The sequence below is a fragment of the Amblyomma americanum genome, chromosome 4 (assembly GCF_052857255.1).
Source record: "Amblyomma americanum isolate KBUSLIRL-KWMA chromosome 4, ASM5285725v1, whole genome shotgun sequence".
Taxonomy (NCBI): Eukaryota; Metazoa; Arthropoda; class Arachnida; order Ixodida; family Ixodidae; genus Amblyomma; species Amblyomma americanum.
In genome coordinates, this window is record NC_135500.1 from 219,507,415 (window position 1) to 219,530,936 (window position 23,522).

Below are 23,522 nucleotides of genomic sequence, written 5' to 3' on the forward strand. Positions count from 1 at the left end.
TGTTCATATTATTTACAACAGAGTAATTTAAATGTTGCTGGTGAAGAGTACGATCAGCCTGATAACAAGGCACAGGAATGGACTCTCTGACGAAAGAATCCGATTCCACTAGTATGCCGTGCGGATATTTGAAGTGCTCTCATCGTTACAAGCGCAGAGTGAATGGATGATCTTCTCGGGGAAAGCGATTGAAGGCGCGGAGAGGACACAAGGGCGTGTTCCTGGAGAGCTTTAAAAGTTTTCAAGCAGCCAGCTACGCAGAAATATGTTCCTTCACGTCACTGAAGACTTACATGAAAATAGATAAGCGATTACGCAATACTCGACATGATGTACGCTATCAAAACACAAGCGTATCTCGAAAGCGTGCTGAAATGGACGGGGAAAGCAGTAGATGCGGCCCACTCACGCTTTGCGGGCTTGCCAACAGGCGGTGCGTGCATGGCGTATATGAGCAGATGAGCAGCCACATAAGAATACGGCTATCTCCTTGATGCATTAACTTCCTAACAAGTGAAAGATCTTAAGTTTTGCTGCAAGCATATTTTTTTTTTCACAGAATCTCTATTCAAAAGTGTGTGTAACAGCACTACACAGGACAATGTGAATGAAAAAATAGCAATTACCTCTGTTTTGACCTTGTGATGAGGTACAGAAGGAGGTGCCTCCCTGATTCGGTCCGAATAGGCCTGTGCTTCCATTCCACGAGCCTGCTCCTCAAAGATCACGCGCATCCTTCTTTCACGTTCGAGCTGTACTCGAAGCTCCACCAGCTCACGGACGATGTCCTCCTTGGTCTCTGTTTCTTGTGGACTCATGCCGGCAATACCTTCATCATCCACTGCTGCAAGAAGCACATCAAATCCAAAATCAGCTCTACATATCCAAGCATGACAAAGTAAAGGTAACTGGTAGCTAGTATATGGCATAGCTAAAAATGGCTTGCACAATTGCTTTTGTTTTTCGGGACTTCCTTAGAAATTTCAGCAGCTCAGCAGCTATCCCATTTGAAAAAGACCATATGGAACTGGCTGAAACAAAACTTGAATCAAAATGGTCCATTTTGACGGGGAAAGTGTTAACTGTGTGCACGATATTACTGCCCAACTGTGGTGTCCAAATTTCAATCGGCACAAAATATAACCAGGCTTGTATACTAAATGTTTGGTGCATGTTGAAGAACTTTATCAGGTTGAAATTAATACACAGCCCTTCACAGTGTTGCACCTGACAATCAATGGTGCAGTTTAGAGATTCAAACCTCTTTCTTGTTCTGAATTTGAGTAAGAGCACAGCAGTGTTTGGTCCCTGCTGCTTTTGTCATGCAGCCCACATCAACACAGATCTACCTCTGCACACGTACCAAATTTCTGGTCACTGGAATGCACCTCAAGATGGAAATTAGCATGACCTGAGGCTTTCCACAAAGTGAACCTCTCTTTGCATTTCATTAACAATTTGGGTGAGGCATGTTCCGGTATATTAAGAGAGATGGATTGCCATGCTGATGCTTTAGTGATGGAGGCGAGACGGAAAGGCGCCCTTGCGCTGAGCGATGTCAGTGCACATTAAAGGCCCCCAGGTAGTCGAAATTAGAGCCCACCACTAAGGCACCTCTCTCTCTTTCTTCTTTCACTCCCATCTTCCTCCCTTCCCTTAAGGTGTGGTTCGGGTGTCCATCCAGATGTGAGACAATTACTGTGCCATTTCCTTTCCTCAACCCCCCCAAAAAGACAGCACCAGTAATCTAAGGTCAAATGTACGTCGGCCACTGATTGATGTCTGCATCCTTCATCCTCTTCACTACCTAAAGCTTTTGTATTATGCCCAAGGCTAGCATTAGCACAGTACTGGTGCTACTGCACATAGTGCTTAAAGCAGAAATTCATCAAAAGCATTGCTGGTGCAATTGCAGTATGACCGCTGCCAACTACAACAAAGAGCAGTGCACCCTGCCAAGCAGAAGAGGGAATGGAGAACAACCTCGAATCCATCTTGGCTGGCCAGATAAGCTGGACATAAAATTGGTAAGCACCAGGCACAGCAGAAGGCATACTGCCCGCACTGCCTCAAATGTGCTCGATTCTAACACTCCATACAACTCATCACCAAATTAAAAAAATCCCAATGAGTAAAATATGGGAAAAGAAAGCAAGACTAAGCTTACAGCAGTGGTGAAAATCAGGCTAGCTTTCAGGCTGGGTGAGCACCTCCATAATCTGCACTGCATGCTTAATTAAGGCAGGTAACAGCAGTACTTACTGTTGTCGCCTTTCTTGCGCTTGGGAACAGGAGAGTCTGAGGAAGAGCCATCGCTGTCCTGGCTCATCTGGCAATTGAGGAGGCGCTTCAGCTGACTGTTTTGTGACAGCAGGCGTGTCTTCTCCTGCTCCAGCTGGTAGATGTACTCTGCGGTATGCTGTAATATGGCGGCCTGCACAGAGAAAACAAAACAGACGTCAGAGCTTGGGCACTCTTTGACAGTGGTACAGAGACACAAATCTGCTTGGAGCAACCATGAGCAGTTTCGAACCAGTATACCTGCCTTCATTTTCATGTATCTATGACAAAGGCTGACATAACTTTTCCTCGACTCAACAGCCATTTGCGAAAACGACGTCTAATGCTCCACCTGTTCACATCTCCCATTGCACTTCACCTTCTCTGTAAAGGATATATTGCCATAAGAATACACTGAAGTGGCATAAAAAAACATCATCCTGTCATGACATCTGAACAAAAGCTAATGACTATGTAAAGAGAACATGTATCTCGTTGCCAAAGAGTGTGTCTCCTCCGAGCGGCCATGGTAGGGTTATGCATGGAATGTACAATCAAAGCAGTGCTGCGGCTGCTTCTAACCCAGCGCAGCATAGCAAGCATTACCTTATCTTTCCCCTGACACATATGGTCTTCGACAAAAACAGGCTAAATTACCAGCAACAGTCACTTTGAAAACAGGCCTGCTTATATTGAAGTGTGAAAGCAAGCGACAAAATAGCCATTTTTCAAATTGGGGAGCACAAAAAAATTGTAGACTTTATGTGCCAAAGGAATGCTCTTGGCTATGAGACATATCACAGCGGAGGGATTTGTGCTAATTTCAACCACACAGGGTTATTTAATATGCACTGAAATCCCAGAACACTAAAATTAAAAGTTCTGCTAACGCTCTTTTCAAGCTGGCTAGATGCATGCACATTGATATTCCATGCAAAGGTGATAGAAGAAATCCGTCAATGAAAGCGTACGGCACTTAATGCTTAATATGCAGTTTTATGGTTTAAGGTTTGTAAGCCTTCACTGCAGCTCAGGATTATGGCAACAATATACTGTTGCTGTAGCATGAAGTTGCAGTGACAGTGGCACCATCCTGTGAAATCATATCTGGCTGATATATGATCTATTAATAAAAACTCTGTGGAAGACCTCTCTCTCCAAGGAGTGTCTATCCTCGGCAGAAAATTAGTGGTGATGAAATGCAGAAGAAAACACTCAAGACATACAGTAAGCGTTTTCTTCTGTGCCTCGTCCTGTGTGCTGGTTTTCTGGAATTTCGTCGGGCATAGCCAACTATGAGCACCCGGCACCCGCCATGCACCACCATCATTTGTTGTGAAGTGTCACCACATAGCTGCTTTTGCATTCACACAGTGGCAGCGGTAGCAGACTACATATCGCATGCAAGACAGTGGAGTGGCGAAGCACAGCATATGCCCACTGTCATTTTGACGGGCTTTCACGAACCAAAATGTAATGTTTTTTTTTTCATGTTGCAATTTGAAAAAAGGACAGCTATTCCTTGAAGCAAGTTATGTCTATGAAGCAAAGCTGTATCAGTGCAAAGCCTTGAAATGAATGCATTGCGCAGGAAAGTGTTAAGCAGCGCCAACACGTGTCAAGCTCAAATTAAGCTGCTTTTGTGCGATAGGGCTGCTCAAGAGTGCTCTTTGCGATGCCAATTATTTCTGTTATCACTGTATTGGCGTTTTAGGTCCATAACAGCCGAATAATCAGTGCTGCTGGTTGGGAGCTCTCATAACGTCGGGGTTATTACCTAGCTTGACATCGCAGGTGACTGTCCGTGCCTCCATGATTAACTGCAACCTCATGACAACCAGGAAATGGCACAATATGTGTCCCACATATCGGTGGACACCTGAACCACGCCGTAAGGGAAGGGATAGAGGATTGAGTGAAAGAAGGAAGGAATAGAGAGGTACCGTAGTGGAGGGCTCCGGAATAATTTCGACCACCTGGGGATCTTCAACCTGCACTGCACTGGATCTTTAACCTCCGTTTCGCCTCCATCGAAACGCGGCCGCTGCGGTCGGGTTCGCACTCGGGTACTCCGGACCTGTTGCCGAGCGCCCTAACCACTGAGCCATCGCAGCGGGTATATCAATGCCATTCCATGCCTGTGAGAGGCATTTGCCGCGGTGTTCATGAGGTGTGTGTAGATCGACGGTAGCACGTCTTGCTGCTGCGCATGCGCAATAGGCACATGGCCGGTCCGCGCTCCCCCCAGCCGCCTGACGAAGTACTTGCGCGGGAAGGCGTCGCCTTCCCGAACACACACTCCGCATCGGCGGAAGTGGAGCGTGGGAGTCGGCAGCGAGCAGACCGGATGCCTCGATTCGAAGCGGATGCTGCCGAGTGCGAGGCGCGCTGTCCGACACCGCGAACCGGCGCGCGACGCTCGTCTGAAAATGCACTAACGAAGCCTTCCCTGTGAAACACGACGTGCTCGTCACATTGCCGTCATGGCATTCGCGGAGTTCCTCTCGCAACAAATCCCGCAGCAGCCATCCCCCTCTGGGCGCAGAAAACCACCACGCACGACTACCGTTGCAGCGGCTACGAACCAGAGTAACAAGAGAGACGTTCTTCGGAACGCCCATGATGACGCCATAGCCGCGTACACTGCACGTCACCGCGAGCGCCTGAATGTGTAACAACCGCTGAATCGGCTCCCGTCCAGGCGACCGCCGTACTATGGACACCCTTCCCCTCCTTCGGGAGGAGAGGCTGGCCCCCATCCCTGTTTGCGCAAAGCGGATGGATGCTACCAGTGGCGCCGGTACCACCACAGGGGCCCAGAAGCTGCAGCGCCGGTTCCCGCTTCCTGGAAGACATCGCGCCGAGGCCGGCCAGCATCCGAAGCAGCCGCGGCAACGGTGGGGAAAATAAAGGCGGAGGGGGTATGGCAGCACGATTAATCGGAGCCCCCGATAGCGATGACGCTTCAGGAATGCGGCTCGGCCGAGGTGTGGCCGCTGCGCCCTCGGCAAGTGGGGGGGGATATTCTGGCCTGCGATGAACGAGGCACGCAACGCACGCCCCCTCCTCCACGCCGCGAGGCGGCCGGTCTGCCCACTCGAGAAACAGCTGATAGACCGGCGAAACGAGAAGGGAAGGGGCAGCCTGTCGTCGCGGCTGCACTTTCAACGGCTGCGACGCATCGCCTCTGCGTCGAGACTATTCGGTAGAGCTTCGTAAGGCCGCCAACAACCCAGAGCAGCAGACTTCTCCGTCGACGAGACGAAACCGGCGGCAACGGCTAGAAGACCCCGCCGGCAGCAGCTCATGCAGGGCCAACGGCCGCGGTCAAATCGACCGACTCGCGGCTGATTCAGCCTACGTTCGGCAGATGGCGCTTGGGGCGTGGGGAGGGCATGCCGGCGTGCACGGTAGCGGCGGCCGCGCGGCAGCAAAGTGCGGGAGAGAGGGGTGGGAAATGCGGTAACTGCGTTCCAGAATCGCTTTATCGCCCCGCCGCCGGTCGTAGAAGTGTCGAAATATCGGCCGCGGTTCCGCCGCATTCCGCAGCGTTCGCCGCCCGTTCTGGTGCGGCGCGCCACGGGGAAGTTGTCGCACGAAGGAAGAAGGCATGCGCTTCCGTGCCGAAGACCGCCCCAAAAGTCAAGGCCGTCGGCCCCTTTCCCGCCCCCATCCTTCAGTGCGCACTTCTGCTTGGTTTTCAGGAATTTTCGCGCGAAGCCCCTCAGGGACCCGGCGCACAGTGCGCTCTGAAGGTCAACCTGGGCCATTGGAATCTCCTGAATGAACAATGTCCCTACCGCTTTCGTGGAAATTTTGATCAGAAATCGGATTCAACTAAAAAAAAAATGGAACAAAACGCAAAAAGCCCAGTGGACCGTGCAAAGAATTTTGTAAAGTGCACCCAGACAATCCGTTTAGGGGATCAAAGATGGTGAAACACCAGGTAGGCGCGGTTTCGACGAAGGAACCTGAGGAATGTACCCGACCAGTCACGGCGTGCTTAAAATGGCCAGTGCACTCTTATATGGCTCGAGGCGACCTTCGAATCATAAATATTTGCAACGTTCGTTCCAAACACATTTGCCTAGACGTCACAACACTGAGCGCGAAAACTGCGGTCTGCACACAGGTGACAAAAAAAAAAAATACCCTGCGCAGCACAATTGGATCGCAGCTTTCTATGGCATAGTGGACGCGAATAGGGGGCTACTACCTCGCTTTGCCTTACCCATTCCCCTGCCAAAGTGTGCGGCGAGTTACCCATCATTTGACAAACGCCGAGTTAGCGTTACGGGATGAGTAGCTTCCCCCACGCAGAGCCCGAGGATGCAGGAAGCGATCACATCATGCCCCACTAAAGAAAAAATTTCCACGTTTGCCTGTTGGCTAGCAGCTTTAACGAAACCCAAGAATGAGACACCTTACAGGACGATGCGCAAAAGAGCGCGGCACCCTGCGCACAGACTGCACAGAAGCCCGATCGGAAGCGACAGCAGCAGCAGGCAGAGCGGGCGGCGCAGACGACGCGGGGGCCGCGATAGAGGAGAGGGGACGCCGCGGCGTGGGAACTTGCCTCGCGGTGGTGCGGCATTTTTTCGGCGGCGCGTGAGCGAGGGAAGCCAGGGGGGACCGGTTTCCGGGGGAGAAAGAAGGCGCTCTCCTCCGCCATTGCCGGCGTAGTAGGTAGTAGTACACACTGCTGCCGCCGCGCGAAGCCACGCGGGCGGCTTCGGCGGCGATCGGAAAAGAGCGCGCAACACATTCCACAGCCGGCGAGGAATCTCCGCTTCTCTTCCGTGGACACACGTGTGCGGGAGAGGGGGGGCTGCAGACCCAGAAGAAAAACCAATGGTCACGCGCGCCACACGAGACTGAGCTCCCAACCGGTTCGAGATATGCAGTCTCCCGCAGCCAACAACTGGTCGCCGGCGTGCCAAGGGATCGCTGCAGCCTCAACCGTTGCTGGCTTTAGAAGGGACGACGACAGCCCCGAGAAGCGGTGCCCCGTCACGCCCAATCCGTTGGGGGTTGCACGAGACGGCCCCGTCGTGAGTTCTGATTCCGGTCCAAGGTTTGCTCAAACGGGGCTAACCGCTTAACGGATTCATTACGGGGGTTATGGGCGACCACCAGCAGACTCCAGAGAATACAAAACGAAGCGACAGCCCTTACGAGGCACGCACGGAACAGTGCAGTGCTAGAATGTTAATAACCCATTGTTCTTGTGGAAGTAGTCAACCCTCTTTTGTCACAGACCGTGCGGTAACCAACAAGAAGATCACCCTCCGACTACACCTCTCTCACGAACCCAAAGCTCAGCGCGAGATCGACACATTCTGTAGCGGTGGGGGCTGCAGCGAGCAGACTCGCCGCAAGGACGACACTGCCTCCTCAACTCGGCTGGAGCCGCAAGGTGACACGCCGAAAGAGAAGAACCGCAGGGAACAAAGCCGCCACGGAAAAAAGAAAGCGAAACACGAGAATCTCAAAAGACGGCGTTTGGGAGGTCCACAGGGGCACCCGGCGTCGGAGCCCCAGTGGCGGCAGCCGACAGACACGCACCGCATTTGGTCGACCGAACAGCAGCAAACCGATACAGACAGATGGGCACGAGAACAGATTTTTCGTGTTATTCACGGGAGCTTGCAAGGAGGAATTTGAAGTCTGCTCTTGCCATTTCTTAATCCCCGCACTTGGATATGCTGCAACAGGACTGTTAATTCCGACTTTCAAAATTTGTCGCTGGAATCTCGGCGACTGTCTTGCTTAATTTTACAATATTGCGTTTTCTGTCTTCATCATTTCCTTTCTGGATGTTATTTTTTTCTTTTCAGTCCACGCCCCACTTGAATCAGGGCCAACCGGTGTTGCTCTCCCGCGTGCGTTATCATCTGCCCTTTCTTTTTGACTACGAAACCGGACAGCTGAATAGCTTTCCATGCCTCCCGATTGTTGGCCTATCCCCCAGCGTGGGTTCCAGATGTTAAAAAGAACAGAGGCGGTAATCCGTCACCAGACGCAAGTGTGCAAATACATTTCTGCATGCGGTTCAACACCGCATCCGAGAGGCGCGTTGGGCCGGCGGAACTGGCCAGTTAGTAAAAGCGATTGCAACTGTCCATCGCCACGACCCTCGCGAAAGAAACCACACTCTGTACGCTCTCGACGGCAAGCCCTTTCTCGCAGATATATCCGCCAACGTACTTTGAAAACATCTCGAGGAACAAAAGGGCTAGGGCGCCCAACGGACTCGGTGCAAAAGTGAGCGCGCGCAACGCCGGCGAAGCCGCACAGAGAGAAGGGCGGCGTCAGCAGCCGCACCGACGCAACCTCGGCCGAGCTTTCGGGGCGTAGCGGCGCCGCTCTTTCCCCCCTCCGCGCCAAGGACTGGAGAGGGGGAAAAAAAACAATCCGGCGACGCCATATGTTCCGTCAGCTGAGCCGCCGTCCCGCCGTCGCCGGTGACGCAGGCGGGGGAAGCGGCAGCTACGACCGCCGCTGCGTCGTCTCTCGCTCGGCGGGGCGCTAAGCTACTAAACCTGGCCGGCGCCAAGTTCCTCCGAGGACAACTCGGGCGACCCGCCAGGACGTCTTCACAGTGGCACTTAGTTGCGGCGACGATCGCGGAAAGCGAATCGGCGGCTGCTCATTCGCATGCAATAACGCCTCCAGCGCGCGCAGATGGCACGCAAGAGACGCGTCGTCGTTTCACAGCCACACTGCACTGAGCGCGTATTTCCTTCGCATTCTCTTCCGGCGCTACGTACGAGAGCTCGCACAAAACGAGAACTGAACTGAGACGCGCGTTCTTAGCGCATTAAATCAATCTATGCGATGGTCGACCCCCGTTTCGCCCCTGCTTTCACAAGCAAGTATCGGATGAAAATGTGTGCTGAACGGACTTTGTTACAAAGACTTTACGTTGGCTTTCCCGCGTTGCACACTGAATCACAAAAGGTAGCTAACGCCGACAGATAAAGGCAAATTGCTTGCTAACGGTTGGCAGGCAGCAGCGCGAGGCCATCCTTTTGGCCTTAAAATACACGAACCTGGCTGCTGAGCCATTTTTCGATAACTCAACGTAGCTGTGAAGCTCACCTGACACTTTTGGAAAGGACCCCCTTCCTTGCGGAGTTGGGATTGACAATACACATCTGGTTTTAGGCCGCGGGTGGTCTTGCACCTTGTCACACTAGAAAATCTGACGCCAGCAAGAGGAGGCCGGTCTCGTTCCGTTTGCGTCTGCCTCGGAATTATTGCGGTTAGGGTTACAACGGGTTCCGGCGCTTCGGGAAGTGTGGTCGCGTGATGCGGAGGAAGGGGATCGAGACTGCCTCGGGATCGCGTGCAGTATGAACGAACGCGTGGCCGATCACCAGTCGCCATAGCTCGAAGATCGACGGCTCCTCTTACATGCACCGTTCCGCTCCCCGCGTGATCGATGCCGGGCGCCGCCCAGTGATTAATCTTAGAAAACATAGCGCAAAAAGGACACGGACGACACAGAAGTGGACAGGACAGGCGCTGTCCTGTCCACTTCTGTGTCGTCCGTGTCCTTTTTGCGCTATGTTTTCTAAGAACTGTTACCAACTAGCCCAAACCAAGCTACTGTTACATCAGTGATTAATCGGCTACTACACGGGAACATTTAATGTCATCAGGTTTGGGGAACTCATTCGACCTCAAACGGAATGTATAGTCTGGACACGAGATACGCAGCAGAAATATGAAACGAAAAAAAAAAATGCCTGTGGTTTAGCCCTGGTTAACCCTAGTTGGATTTCGAAAGCTTCGTTTCCTCGGCACGTCGTCTACGCAGCGTCTCATTCCGTCACTCTCGAGAACTCAAACCGGTCTCTTCCGCAGTTGAAGAGTCACTCCGGGACGTGGCACGACTTCTTTTAGCCGCATCTTCGTTACGACGCTTCTCGAGTCGCTTCTAGAGTCTCTTGAACACGTTCTCCGCTTCGTTCTTTCGCGCTCGCCATAACGACTAGAATCCACTGATGCGAAGCGCATATATATATATATATATATATATATATATATATATATATATATATATATATATATATATATATATATATATTCATGAAGGGAGCCGACAGTCACCGAAACCAAGGTGCATAGGGGAACGTTAATTTTTTTTTTTAATGTGTTATGCTTATCAGTAGGGTAATAATTCTTAGATTAATAAATCGCTTAAAGAAAATTACTTACAAAGCAGCAGAAAAAACAACCATGCCGCCGGTGGGATCCGAACGCACGACCTCCGAATATCGCGTCCGGTGCTCTTACCAACTGAGCTACGGCGACGGCTGTCCAATCTGCTGCTCTCGTGGGTATTTATGTTTACTGGGTGTAAGCGAGCCTTGAGAGTGTTCACCAGCGCCACCCTCGACCATAGCGGCGGACGTAGCACGTCCTGTAATACCGCGAGCGTGACGTAGAACGTCATCTAACGGCGAGGGCGGAAACTGTGCGAGAGCCCTCTTATACTACCTTTGGCATTAAGACTGCCAGAACCGAGACCCTCGTTAAGCTATCAGCAGACAAGTTAAAGGAAATGAGGGGCCCGTTTGACAAATTCATGAAGGGAGCCGACAGTCACCGAAACCAAGGTGCATAGGAGAACGTTAATTTTTTTTTTATTTTTTTTAATGTGTTATGCTTATCAGTAGGGTAATAATTCTTAGATTAATAAATCGCTTAAAGAAAATTACTTATAAAGCAGCAGAAAAAACAACCATGCCGCCGGTGGGATCCGAACCCACGACCTCCGAATATCGCGTCCGGTGCTCTTACCAACTGAGCTACGGCGACGGCTACGTCCGCCGCTATGGTCGAGGGTGGCGCTGGTGAACACTCTCAAGGCTCGCTTACACCCAGTAAACATAAATACCCACGAGAGCAGCAGATTGGACAGCCGTCGCCGTAGCTCAGTTGGTAAGAGCACCGGACGCGATATTCGGAGGTCGTGGGTTCGGATCCCACCGGCGGCATGGTTGTTTTTTCTGCTGCTTTATAAGTAATTTTCTTTAAGCGATTTATTAATCTAAGAATTATTACCCTACTGATAAGCATAACACATTAAAAAAAAAATTAACGTTCCCCTATGCACCTTGGTTTCGGTGACTGTCGGCTCCCTTCATGAATTTGTCAAACGGGCCCCTCATTTCCTTTAACTTGTCTGCTGATATATATATATATATATATATATATATATATATATATATATATATATATATATATATATATATATATATATATATCTCCGCGAGGCGCGACACCTCCTCTCCCTCTACCCCAGCGGAGCACATCTGGTGGAGTGAGCGACGACGGCCGCGCCATCTGTTGGAGCGCGGCTGCGGCGTTGCTAGGCAACGGCGGCTCAAGGTCGTTCGTGGGCCACGGCATACGGCTGAAGTGCGACCACGCGACGAGCCGAGCTTACCCACAAAGTTGAAAGTTCCATTTAGTGAGTTGCGCTAAAAAAAAAAACTTAATTTGGGTGTGGAACTATACATAGCTTGCACGTGACGTCACGTGTGCGAGCTCTTTGCTTCGGCGGCCACGTTGACGAACCACTTGGCTCCCGCGCGCGCTTCGAGACGCGGATAAATAGAGGTGTTTTGTGCGGAAGTGCCTTCTCTTCCGAATGTGCAGTCCTTTCACGCGAGCTATCAGTGTACGTTCGGTGTGAGGAAAAGGTTCGGCAGTGCAGAGCATCGGCCCCTCACGAAGCAGAGAAGAGCGCGACATCACACGGTAACAACTGCATTACGACCCGACCCGCCTTTGAATGTGCACAAATCGCTATAGCGCACATTTCCTTGGTTAGTGCGCAGGTGAGAGCTTTTCAGCAAGAAGAATACGAAGTTGCACTTCGCGCAAAACATTTACCTTTGAGCTGGGTGAACTTGAGATCTCGAGACGTTCCCTTTTTTTGCTGCTAAAACACAGTTCACAGAAACCTTGATTTCGGCCTCGCAAGCTGTGCCTTAGCTCGCCGCTTTTCGCTATGCAGTGTGTGTGCTGGCGTCGTGCGCACCCAAGGAGAAGGGCCAGTCGGGCTCCTCAAGCTAACAGCGCACTCAGTGACGCTTTCCTTGTTTCGCCATTATTACATGATCGACGGCAGCGCTCCAAGCTTGCACGTTCAATGCGCGCCACACTCGAGCACCGTCGCTCTGTTACAGGGGAATAACTCGGATGCTTCCTGCCGATGCGCCCTGACCGCACAAATACAGCGATGCTGGGGCATGCGTATCCCAGGATTCCTTTCACTGACGCCAGTGCAAGCTCTCGGCAGCGGTCGAGCGTGCCCTGCTCGCAACCGTCGATAATTTTTGTTAGTTGGCGTTCCACGTACGTTTACCTCCGAAGACAGAGTGTGTCAATGACACGCTCCGCCTTGTCTGCCATATTGCTTGTTTACACACAAATCGGAATTGCTGCTGCCCTTGGCTTGGCTCTTGATGGCCAGCAAAACAATATTTGAAGACTATAACATTGCGCGTAAATGTTTTCACCAGCCTTAAAAACACTGCACAATAATTTGGAACACTTTCTAGACGCACTGATGCCCCTTAATATATATTACTTGGCAGCACCGAAAGCGCATTTGATTTGAATCACTGTGCCTTTCGCGGCGACACAATGAAACGGGAGGAGCCCCCCCCCCCCCCCCCCCCCCCCCCCAATCAAAGCCAGCTAACGAGACGGGACCGGGACCGGAGGTCTAAATTTGGCCGCGACAATGCCACGCCTCCTCGCCCCCTCTCAAGGAGCTACTTTGTGGCTAAATATAGCCGTCGCTCTCAGACACCCCGTCTAGACGGCGCCAATTTGAGATCTCCGAAGAGAGGTGCCGGACGGGAGGAATAACAGAGGCTCTCGCCCGAAGGCACGTGCTCGCCACATTGGCCAAGCGCGGGGGAAAAAAAGAATCGGAAATGCGCCAGAGGGGGTGCAGCACATGTGATGTGACGGGGTGGGCCAAAGCAAGAGTGGATGACGCGGGCAAGCGGACGATGTGACGTAAGCGAACCGAGCAGGGCACGACGTGCGCGCACTGCCACCGCCGCTTCATTCAAGCCGACAGCACGACGTTCATTGAGAGGCGACCGGAATGCGGAAGCTGACTGGGCGCCCGACCTCGGCGGCTGAGTCAACGGCGCCGAGCAGCCGCCGTCGACAGGGGCCACGTCACCGCTCAGGCCGTTGGCGAGCCAGTGAAACGCGTACTTTGCCGAAAGCGCAACACCGGCTTTATCTCTCCGGACACAACTCCAGCCAGTGGCGTCGCTCCATCTGGAAGCCCCCCCTGCGGTGTAACGCTAGCCAGCGAGGGTGCGATGGAAAATCGGCGCTTTGTTCTTGGCGTCGCTAAAGACAGTCACGAGAGACTCGGAAAAGCCGGTCGCTCGGCGGAGACATGCCGCAGTAACTTGCAGCGCGTCTCGTCCCACAACGCAGCCGCTCGTTTTTCATCCGGTCCGTTGTGTACGTGCGCCGCCGCACGGCGGCGCCGACATTCCGCGCGACCTCCCGCCGGCGCATTCCGGACAGGGGGGGAGACCTTGTCCCTTTTGAAGTCCCGCTTCAGGCTCGCGCCGCACGATGGCGGCTTGAGGCCTCCCCGAACAAAGTCGTCTGCCCCAAGAGTCACAGCGTCCCGCCAAAAGAGGAGACACGCCATCCAGGTTGTACCGTTACGTTACACGCTGGCGTTCGGCCAGCGAACCAATGGGGCAGCGCTTGGCCAGCGCCCGGAATAGAACGGCCGGACACGTTGCATACGCGCGTCAGGCACGTACAAGGAACCGTCCAGTGCTGGCCTCAAGTAAACGGATGGCCTTTTTCTGTTACTGCGGCAGGACAAAGGCCAGTCCGTTACCCTTCATGACCCTGCCTCAAGGCCATTTCTTCCTCTCGATTCCAACTGCCACTCCGAGGGAACTTGTTTCCCTCACTCAAGACCACATTATGACAAGGCAAAACTGAAGGCGTCAAAATAGACGACGCGACCCTATTCGCAGAGCAGACGGTACTGGCCATAACTCGGGTGCACACCTTTTTAGCGGCGGAAATCACAGGCGAGAAGGAAGCGCAGAGAGCGAGGGCGTGCCTAGGGGAGCTGAACCGCGACTGCGACACCGCGGGTGGGCGGCGATTCGAGGAGCTCGCAAATTGGACCAAGCCAAGCGACGCCGGGCCACGCACAGGGACGTCGGCCGCTGCCGCGCTCCTGTGGCGGCCGAACCCGACTGGCATCTGCGTGTAACGAAGGGTAAATAAATGGCGCGGTTTGAATGCAGTTAAACCGGGCATACGTGCGAAAGCATGTGTTCAGCCTGATTGGCTCATGGTCTCGCTTCGCAGGGTCACGTCTGGCGGCAGACTCCCCGCCGCAGATGCAAGACGATGGGCAATGCACCGCGCCGCTTACGACAGGGCCGCGGGAGACGGAAGCGCGGCTTCTCGTAGACGGCAGTTTTCGCCGAGAACTTGCACGCCAAAAGGGTGGAGTGCCCGAAGGAGGAAAAGTTGGCGCCAAAGCTTACTGCCTCACCAAGGCCGTGGCGAAGCTGCACTGTCACACTTGAACCTTGCCGCGTAGTAAAATGCACAACTGGAGTGAGACAACTTGTCGGGGGACGAATTAACCGAGAGCAGTTGAGTCGCATCGCGCGCGAACAGCGCATCTTCAGCGAGGCTGGCCCCGGAGGCAGCATTCCACAGAAGAGGTCAAAAAGCGGGTCAACGCGATTCTCCGCCACGTCCGCCTTTCATTCATCACCACCGAAGGCCGGAGCAGAAGCGGCCCAAGTGGCAATGCCTGCGCAGAGTGGAACCGCTGCAACGGGGATGGATGGACAAGGCTTTGATGAACCCTTTAAATCGGACGGTGCCTCAAGCCACCTAGCCATGACTGGTGAAATTTTACTCTTGCCTCGATTTTAGCCACCAATCGGACTACCTTCGCTTGATTACTTCTACTCGCTTAAAATCCACTTTTTCCCTCACTGTCCTTGAACCCCAATGCTTTGTATAAATCAGCCCCGCGGCTTTCGACTGCAGGATGAAGCCCTTTACAGAAAAGTATCAAGTGTTCAGCCGTTTCCTCCTCCTCTCCACACGCAATGCACAACGTGTCTATCTCGTGGTACCTGACTCCAGTCCTGGTCTCAAACAACAAAGAGCTTCCCATACAATTATCATAGATATTTTCTTTGGCAATTTCCTGTTTAAAGGTCCGGTTTGTTCACAGTGCCGATTTCGTCAGCATCCCTGTTTTCCACAGAGCTCTCTCTGTTTCTTTAAGCTTTTTCTTAACCGATAATTGCTGATTTGCCGCCTTACTGCTGTCCAGATATTTGCTTGTCAATTTTCTAGTTCGCTTTCTCCATACCGTGTCAACATTCTTTATATACAGGTATCTGAAAACTTTCCTAGCCGACTGCTTTTCCCCCATTTTTCTCAATTGCTCCTCAAATGCTACCTTACTGCTAGCCTCTCTGCTCTCGAAAAACACCCATCCCATATCACCCTGTACCCCCTGATTTGGTGTATTGCCGTGTGCTCCATGTGGCAGTATGTACACGGACGCCGACAACCGATCAGACGAACTTGGCGCAGACGCGGAGAGAGTGGCGGGGGAAAGAGAGGGAAAAGCGGAAACGCCGCCAAACCCCCGCTTGAGGAACAAGAGAGCCGGGCCTGCAGTCAGTTCGTTCAGGCCGACGTACAAGGAGCGAAAAATATGCTAATCACGCGAAAACTTAGCCCCATCAGCCACTCGAAATGGTTGTTGTCCATGCCCTCGCAATGAAAATTTTGCAGCTCTTGTCAAAAGAAGCGTTTCATTTGCCATGAACAAATCTCAGATCGATTGTCCTCGCAGCGCCAGAGGTGTCCTCCCCTCTGCATTGACAATGTAAATAATTCTTACAACCACGTCTATTTACGAGACTGCCATGGCTGGTTTCCTCTCGCGTACTGTTTCCCGCTGCAGTGTGCGTGAACACCGTGTAGGACCATTTCAGGCGTACGCTCACGCGAAGAGACAACTTACGATAATACAGAGTTTTAGTACAACGTACGCAGAAATACGCAACGGGATAGCGAATGGTACAAAATACCGTCCTTCGTACTGCGCATGCGTCAAACGCTATTTCAAATCGAGCCTTCACGTATACGTTCGCGTTACGTACGCTGTCATTCATCCAGCGTACCAGGATGAACAGCGTTGTCAGCATGGCGGCGCCCACTTGACTGGGAGAATTCGCCGATATTGCTTGGTTTTTAGGCATGTTCACCGCCTTTAAATGGTGCACTCAACGTTCGCTTTGACTCCCTCTCGCCGACAACAGAACGGGCGAGGAATAAACTTGCCATATTTTCGACTCTGTAACAAGACACCACCGAGAGTGGATTGCCTTGATTTGGATTCGTACGCCAAGGTAGTCATAGCCTTGCCAAAAGTATGCCCGTTTCGGCGTCGTCCTCCGTCGGTCAGAAGAAAACCCAGAATCCCTGATAAATCAGAATACAGAAAAATGGAACAGCTGCATTGGGGCTGGAACCCAAGCCCTCTTCTCCCTGCGTGCAAGTTCGTTGAGCGCAGCAACGCATTACAGGCCACTAAGGGAGGGTCGCTGGTCCGAGCGTGTTGCATGTGGCGGCTTGTAACATGTTTGGGATGCGTGTTTACTGACAGTAATTCAAGAACGTGTTAACTGGGCGTCAGAAATTGCACGGAATGAAAAGGCGCTGTGCAGTGAAACCAAGTCGTGCACTGCAAGCTAGGTGACGAATAGTGATTGGTAATTGTGGACTGGCCATCGGCGAGAAATGAGAAAGAATAAAAAGAAACAGAGGAGGAGAAGGCTGTCTCGAAGGCGGTGAGCCTTTATGCGGTGGCAATCCAGCAGCCACAGTCAAACGCGACAGAACAGAACCAGCACCTGTTCCCCGTACTTCCCTCTGCCCCCCGACCGGGCTCTGCTCACCCCAGCCGCGGCGAACAGCGCGACGTCCCAAGTTGGACGATAAAAGCCGCAACAAATGACCCTTGCCTCAGTCCATACGACACAGCACGGGCAAGGGTTGAAGACGGCCACGTGGAAATAGGCGCGAGTTTTCGTTCACTCGCAGGCAAGCAATGCAGTGTCTCTCTCGCCTGGCAAAATAGAAGCTGCGCTCACCACGAGAGGTCGTCTACGCACGGGATGGTCGGAGAAGAGGACAAGGGGCTGGCAAGCGATCGGGTGGGGAAAGCGAAAGAAGCGCGGAACCACATTCCGAGGCTAATCGCCAACCTTCAACGAGAGGAAAACGGATGCAGACCGCCGTCACATTCTCCCTTTCCACATACGCACTGACACCAGGGCCTTTGGTGCAAAGTCCCCTCACCCCCACTGCTATCAAGACTTCACAGCAAGGCCGACCGAACGCGCCTGCTGCCTCGTGAGGGTGGCCTCGTCAAAGATGTGCCGAAATGTGGCGACATCACGCAGACCCGACGCCCGCTAAATAGACACGACTTTCGGGGGGGGGGGGGGGGGGGGGGGGGGGGGAAGTGATTTCCTTTCCACGGATTCGAGTGCGTCCCAAGTTCCTCCCAGCATACACAAGAAGCGAAGCAGGTCCTTCGAATCCCCTCAAATAGTGTGGGCGCAGGCAGGATTGCAGCAGCAGCGGAAAAGTGCTACCCTCGCACGGGTGGCCCCAAGAAAGGGAGGACGTCGACCAGCACGCGCTGGCAGCGTCCTCGAGTCTGGAGGTGTGGCGCAGCTCCATTCATGGGCGCACATCTCCAATCCACGCCGCCACGTAGTGCGAGCAAATGAGTCCCAGTTGCCCCGCTGAAATCGGCAGTGCAGCGTTACATTCCCTACGTAGCAGCCACGCCACTCAACGTCGGTGCTTTGAAAAACGGCACCCGCTAAACGAAACGCAATCACGACGTCCAGCTGTGCAGCGCCATCAGTCTTCCAACTGGCAAGAAAGGGAAACCGGTGGCCAGGCTGGCAGCAGTGCACAACCGCTAACTGCAACCTCAGGGACCAGGTTCACGGACCTGACCACGCAAACCATACGCAAGTCACTGCGGCCAAACACGAAGGCGGCGCTACAGGCAGGGTTACGGATAGGACAGAAACGGCAGCGGATAGCAAAAGGAATACAATTAAGCTGGTAATGAAGTGGTGTCCGGCACCCTGTCCAGCTGGCACACTCGTACGAGGGGCCCCCGCCGTGATGATCCCGTTTCATTGTAGTCAAATGCAGACGGTCTGGCCCTTTCGACTGGCAGCTGGATGCGCAGCTTCTTTACCGGGCTCCCGCAGTGCTCCTGGGAAGGAAGCGCATACTGAGCGCGATTGTGTGTGTGCTACTTACTGCAGCCCGTGTAGCAGTCACCGCTCCTCGCCATGCGGTCAACTGGACAGCCCGGCTCGTGCAGAAGGGCGAGCCACGCAAGCGCATCAGAAGTTGGTGGGGGGCATCGTCGCGCGTCTGTCATAAGAGCCGCCGGCAGAGCCCCGAACAGGGCCATCGGGTCGACTCGCCAGCGGCAGACACGGAGTAACGCCCGGAGGAGGAGGAGGGCGGGCCTTCCGCGACCTCGGAGCGCGGTAGAAAGGGAGAGACGCCAAAACAAACGCACGCCGCCGGCCCTGGCAGCCAAACAAGCAGGAAAAGCGTAATCGTACGAAGCCCACTGCGCCCGCAGGAGGAGGAGGACAGGGAGGCGCACGCAAGACGCTTTCTCCCCTGTGTCGGGCATGATTACGCGCTTCCACGCCACGTTGCTTTCGTTTTAACGCGACAGGGTTAAGCAGCTCGTGTCGCAGAAAAGCCGCCTTCGTCGGCCGTGAGCGAAAAATCCCTCCTCCTCGCAATGTACGCCACTGCGATCCCTGTCACATATTTCGGTGGACAACCAGGACCGCGCCGCAAGCGAAGGAAAATGAAATGAAAATTGGTTTTAAGGAAAGAAAATGACGCGTCTGACATATCTCTCGTTCGGGCGCAGTGGGGCCGCGCGGGCACGCAGGAATCACGCGGTGAGCGGCGAACAACGCAGCGCACATCCAAAGCGCGTTCACCACGAAGCTTGCGGCTTGCTGCCCGTTCGTTCGGCGCGGAAGCTATGCTAGCGTTCGTGGCATCGGGTTTTGTCGAGAACGATGTGCCTACGACTGCAACTTGAGTCCCGCGCGTTTCGGCAAGGCTGCCTGGCAGCGCTTAATTCTATGTGGTCCGCCCGTCCGTTTCACCGTACGTAGCAGAGCGATTTGTCCAACGGGCAAGGCGTCGCGCCGAACGGGCGATGGCGTTCCGTGGACTCCCTGGCAGTGCTGCAACACGCTGTCGCGTTCCACTCCTAAAGGCGAAGCCTAAGCGTCCTGCGAGCCCACTTTTGTTCCTTTCTCCACCCACTGTTTCTCTCGCCGTCGAACGCAATCAGTGGTCGAAATTATTCTCGAGCCCCAGCTTCGCTGACATTTCTTCATCAAACCCATTCCACTTAGCTTTGTACCGCAGCGGTGGCCTAGCGGCTTGAGCATCCGCCTCGCATGCGGGAGGTGCGGAGTTCGATCCCCAGTGCCGCCGGGTACCCACCGGTGATACAATGGGCACAAGCCTTTCCCTGGTCTGGTGCTCGGCTCATTTAGGGCGAAATGCTTGGGAAATGGCTCTCTGACCCGACCTTGTGCCATGGCGCTCTTTGGCCAAAGCTGGATTTGCGGCATAAAAAATTCATCATCCACATAGCTTTTTACGCTGTTCAGGCGCGCCTGTCGAATTTTCGCAGTGGTTACGAGAGGACAATACTTGGAGCCAGTCACAGCCGTAACACTGCCCTCCCTCGCTAAGGAAACGAACGCTGATGAATACGAGTCATGTTGGCGACAAGCGTGACGTAAGTTGCGTGCGCCTAAGCAGCTGCAATGATCGTTCTCCCTCTCGGGCGACTCAGCAGCCCCAGCAACTCCTGCAGCTGATCCGGACACGAGCGGCTGCGCGCCTCCGAGTCCCGTGGGAATAAGCGGCGCCGCAGAACGTCTGTTCCCGCAGCCTTCGAGCGAATGCGCAGGGGACACGTAATGCCGCGCCGCCGAGTCCCCAGCCGTGAAACTTCCCCTCCCCAGCTCTGCCTGCAGACTCAAAACGAGGAAGAACAGCAGCAGGGGCGCATCCTGCCGCGATCGGCATTCCCTACCACCACTTCACGAGGCCCGAATTGCCATTCCGAAATGCCCACCTGTCAGCAAATGCTTCATTGGCATTCTACCCTATACCTTGGCCAATCCCCCCCACGTGGGTATGTGCCATATTACTTGAGGAGAAGAAGAAGAAGAAGAGACCATGCAGGGTGCGAGATGAGGCCGCAAGCGGCCGGCAGCCATCGGCGGCAACAACGCGGAATAAACAGCGCGATTTCAGGAGCGGGAGATAGCGCGCGCCTCTCCTGTATATACGTATATAGCATTTCGCCTCCATCGAAACGCAGCCGCCGCGGTCGGGTTCGAACCTGGCTGCTACTCTGGATCCTGGACCGGAAGGATTGACCTCGTGTATCTGAGAGAAAGCAACCTGTCTAAATACTGTGTGGGCAGCATTGAGACAACTGCGTGTTACTTTACCGATCATCGGGCAGTGTTTATCTCTGTCAAAACAATTGAATAAATAAACGATGTCTCCCATCGAATGCTTCAAGTCAGAACAACAAACTCGACAACATGCGTAACCAGCGGAGAACTACAGCTCTCGCTACGTATATCCTGGCATAGCTGAGCAAAGCCACTGCCACGACCTAGAATCGCAACATGCGCAAGTCATCTGCTACGATGCCATTCAAGATTTCCGTCCTCTCCGGCGCCAACGTTTTCCCGGTGCAGCCGTTCATTCCTGTCCTCTGTAGAGCTCTCCACAGGTCAGCGGAATCTTTTCGATTACTTCGGTTTCGCATTTTGCAAACATAATGCAGCGTTTCTTCCTTCCGCCAGGGGCAGTTCCCCTTTGGCTGGTAAAAAATGCTAGCCGGCTTCGCGCCCGAGGCCGCATAGATGCGCACCTTTGAAGAGGGGCGGAGGTGAAACAACAACGGGTCAGGATCCTCCTTCCTTGCGTCGACTTGGCGGTAAAAAATGGGAGAGCAACAGCAGCTGGGGGCGCCGGCGGAGGAGCTCAAAGCGCACTGGTGTGTGTACGTGCCGCCGAGTACGCGATGAAATCGCGCGCCGCCGGAGACGGGGCGACGGTGCCCTCGCTATCTCGCCCCGGCCACATTTAGTCGCGGCGGGGCGCACAGCGCCGAGAGAGCGCGCTCGCATCTCGCGGAGCAAACACTCTTCCCCGCGGTGCAAGAGACCCGCACTGCGCCCCCCCCCCCCCCCCACCCCTCTACGCCAGACGCAACGGGTTCGCCGCCATCACTGCGGTGGTGCAGCACGCCGTGCAAGGGACGAACCCCGACTTGCTCGCCACTGCCCCACCAGCGTTGTGCGATCGCACGAAGCATTCGGATCGGTTTTCGTTTCACCGGCGCTGCTTCTCCCCCCAAGCATTCGCATGTGGGAAGGACAATGAGAGGGAACGCAGGGGGAGAGGAGGGAAGGCGGCGGAAAGAGCGGAAACAGAACCAAAAAAGAGACCGCACGTACGTTGCGCAACAGCCCCGCAGGAGAGGGTATCACATTGTGTCGCCACGCCGCCCACGCACGGCGCAGCCTGCGCGCTGGGTCTACAGTGAGCTCGGGCTTTTACGTCGTGCTCGACTTAAGCAGCACAGAAGCCGGGCCTAAGTATTTCCCCTAAATCATTTCGGGTATCAGTAGCGATAGTTGCAATAGTAGGCGCGATCAATGGCGCAGCGGCAGCTCGGGCAATCACACGCTAGCATTGATTATTGCCATTGAGATTTACAGCAAGCGTGCACTAAAAAAGCCGAAATCAGCGCAATGGGGGTTAATTACGTGTCTTATTGCTATGAGCCATTTAGCCGGCGATAACGGCTCCGTTCCATCGCTTCTATGTGAATTCCCGAAAGGAACGGGAGGCAGTCAACGACGACGTCACACGGGGGGATCGAAGGGGCGAAACCGGCGCTCGGCCCGTTGAAGCTAAGCGACGACGAAGGAAGGAGAACATCAGACTCTGAAACAACACTGGCCCAGCGGAGGCGGCGCAACAGTCTGTCGACAGAGTTGAATGAGACCCCTATTTCGAAACGCCGCCGCAATGTAGAGAACGCGGATTACGTCGACGAACGGTGGCCACACGGAAACAAAAAACACAATACGCGAACCTGTCGCCGCACATATCCGCCACGTGGACCGCTCGGGCACCGAGAGTTTGTGCTTGGTTTCGCTTTTATCGAGTTGCTGACCGCCATCCCGTCCGGACGAGCAGCAGCAACAGTTCAGCCAAACCACCGCGCGTAAAGGGCTGCAGGCGACGCAACAAAGCAGATCCAATGACGATCCCTTACTTCCGGCCGAGATGACGTCACCGTCATCGCGCAGACTTCCGGCGCCGTCCGCAAACTTCGCTGTGCGCGCGAAGACTTTTCCTCGAGCAGCGAAGCGCCAAACACGACACCAACACGACCGGAGACCAGATGTCTTTGCAGTGTGACGTGCTTTCAGGCCGGCGACGCCAACAGAACCAGTCTGCCGACTGTCGGCGACTGGGTCTTCGCGAGATCCGCCGCCGAGCTGAAACGCATTGACCAAACACGAGCCCGATTCTGTATACCTTGTCAATGCGCAGAATATGTTTCAGCACTCATATGTATAAAAAAAGAAATATAATTTCTGCATGGCACAAAATAGCCATCGGCGAGATTTGAAATAAGTTGTATTCGAGCAGATATGCGAGGTATTGAGGTAAATTTAACAGTGCTCGTAGTGCGCGTCGAAGAAGCGACGCGCTATCTTGAGGCACTTTCCGAAGTGCAAAGAACAGTGCAGAAAGAAGAAGGTGTTAAAGAAGTGAAGAGAAAGCGACAATCAACTGTATGTGAAAACAAAAAATGAAAACAGCGCCTCATTGCTCTGTGCCTTTTTCACCGAGCCATCGTAGAGCTGCTCGATTCTCCCCCACTTGAAAAGTGTGCTGACAGTCTTGAAATTGTGTGCGTGAATAGAACAGAACCAGCAAGCAGTCTGAAAGCTAACGAAGGTTTTACCGGCTGCTGAACTGTACTGCAATATTCAAAACATCAG

At 53.7% G+C, this 23,522-nt stretch overlaps 1 protein-coding gene across 1 annotated transcript in view; it reads right to left on the minus strand.

The window, feature by feature from the left end:
- crp (transcription factor cropped) overlaps nucleotides 1–23,522 on the minus strand; it is a 41,466-nt gene that overhangs the window by 4,783 nt on the left and 13,161 nt on the right. Inside the window, exons 3-4 of the mRNA XM_077663510.1 lie at nucleotides 2,263–2,434; nucleotides 627–844 (exon numbers count right to left, since the gene is read on the minus strand). Coding sequence (XP_077519636.1) covers nucleotides 627–844; nucleotides 2,263–2,434 — 390 coding nt within the window. The remainder of the gene's footprint in view (nucleotides 1–626; nucleotides 845–2,262; nucleotides 2,435–23,522) is intronic.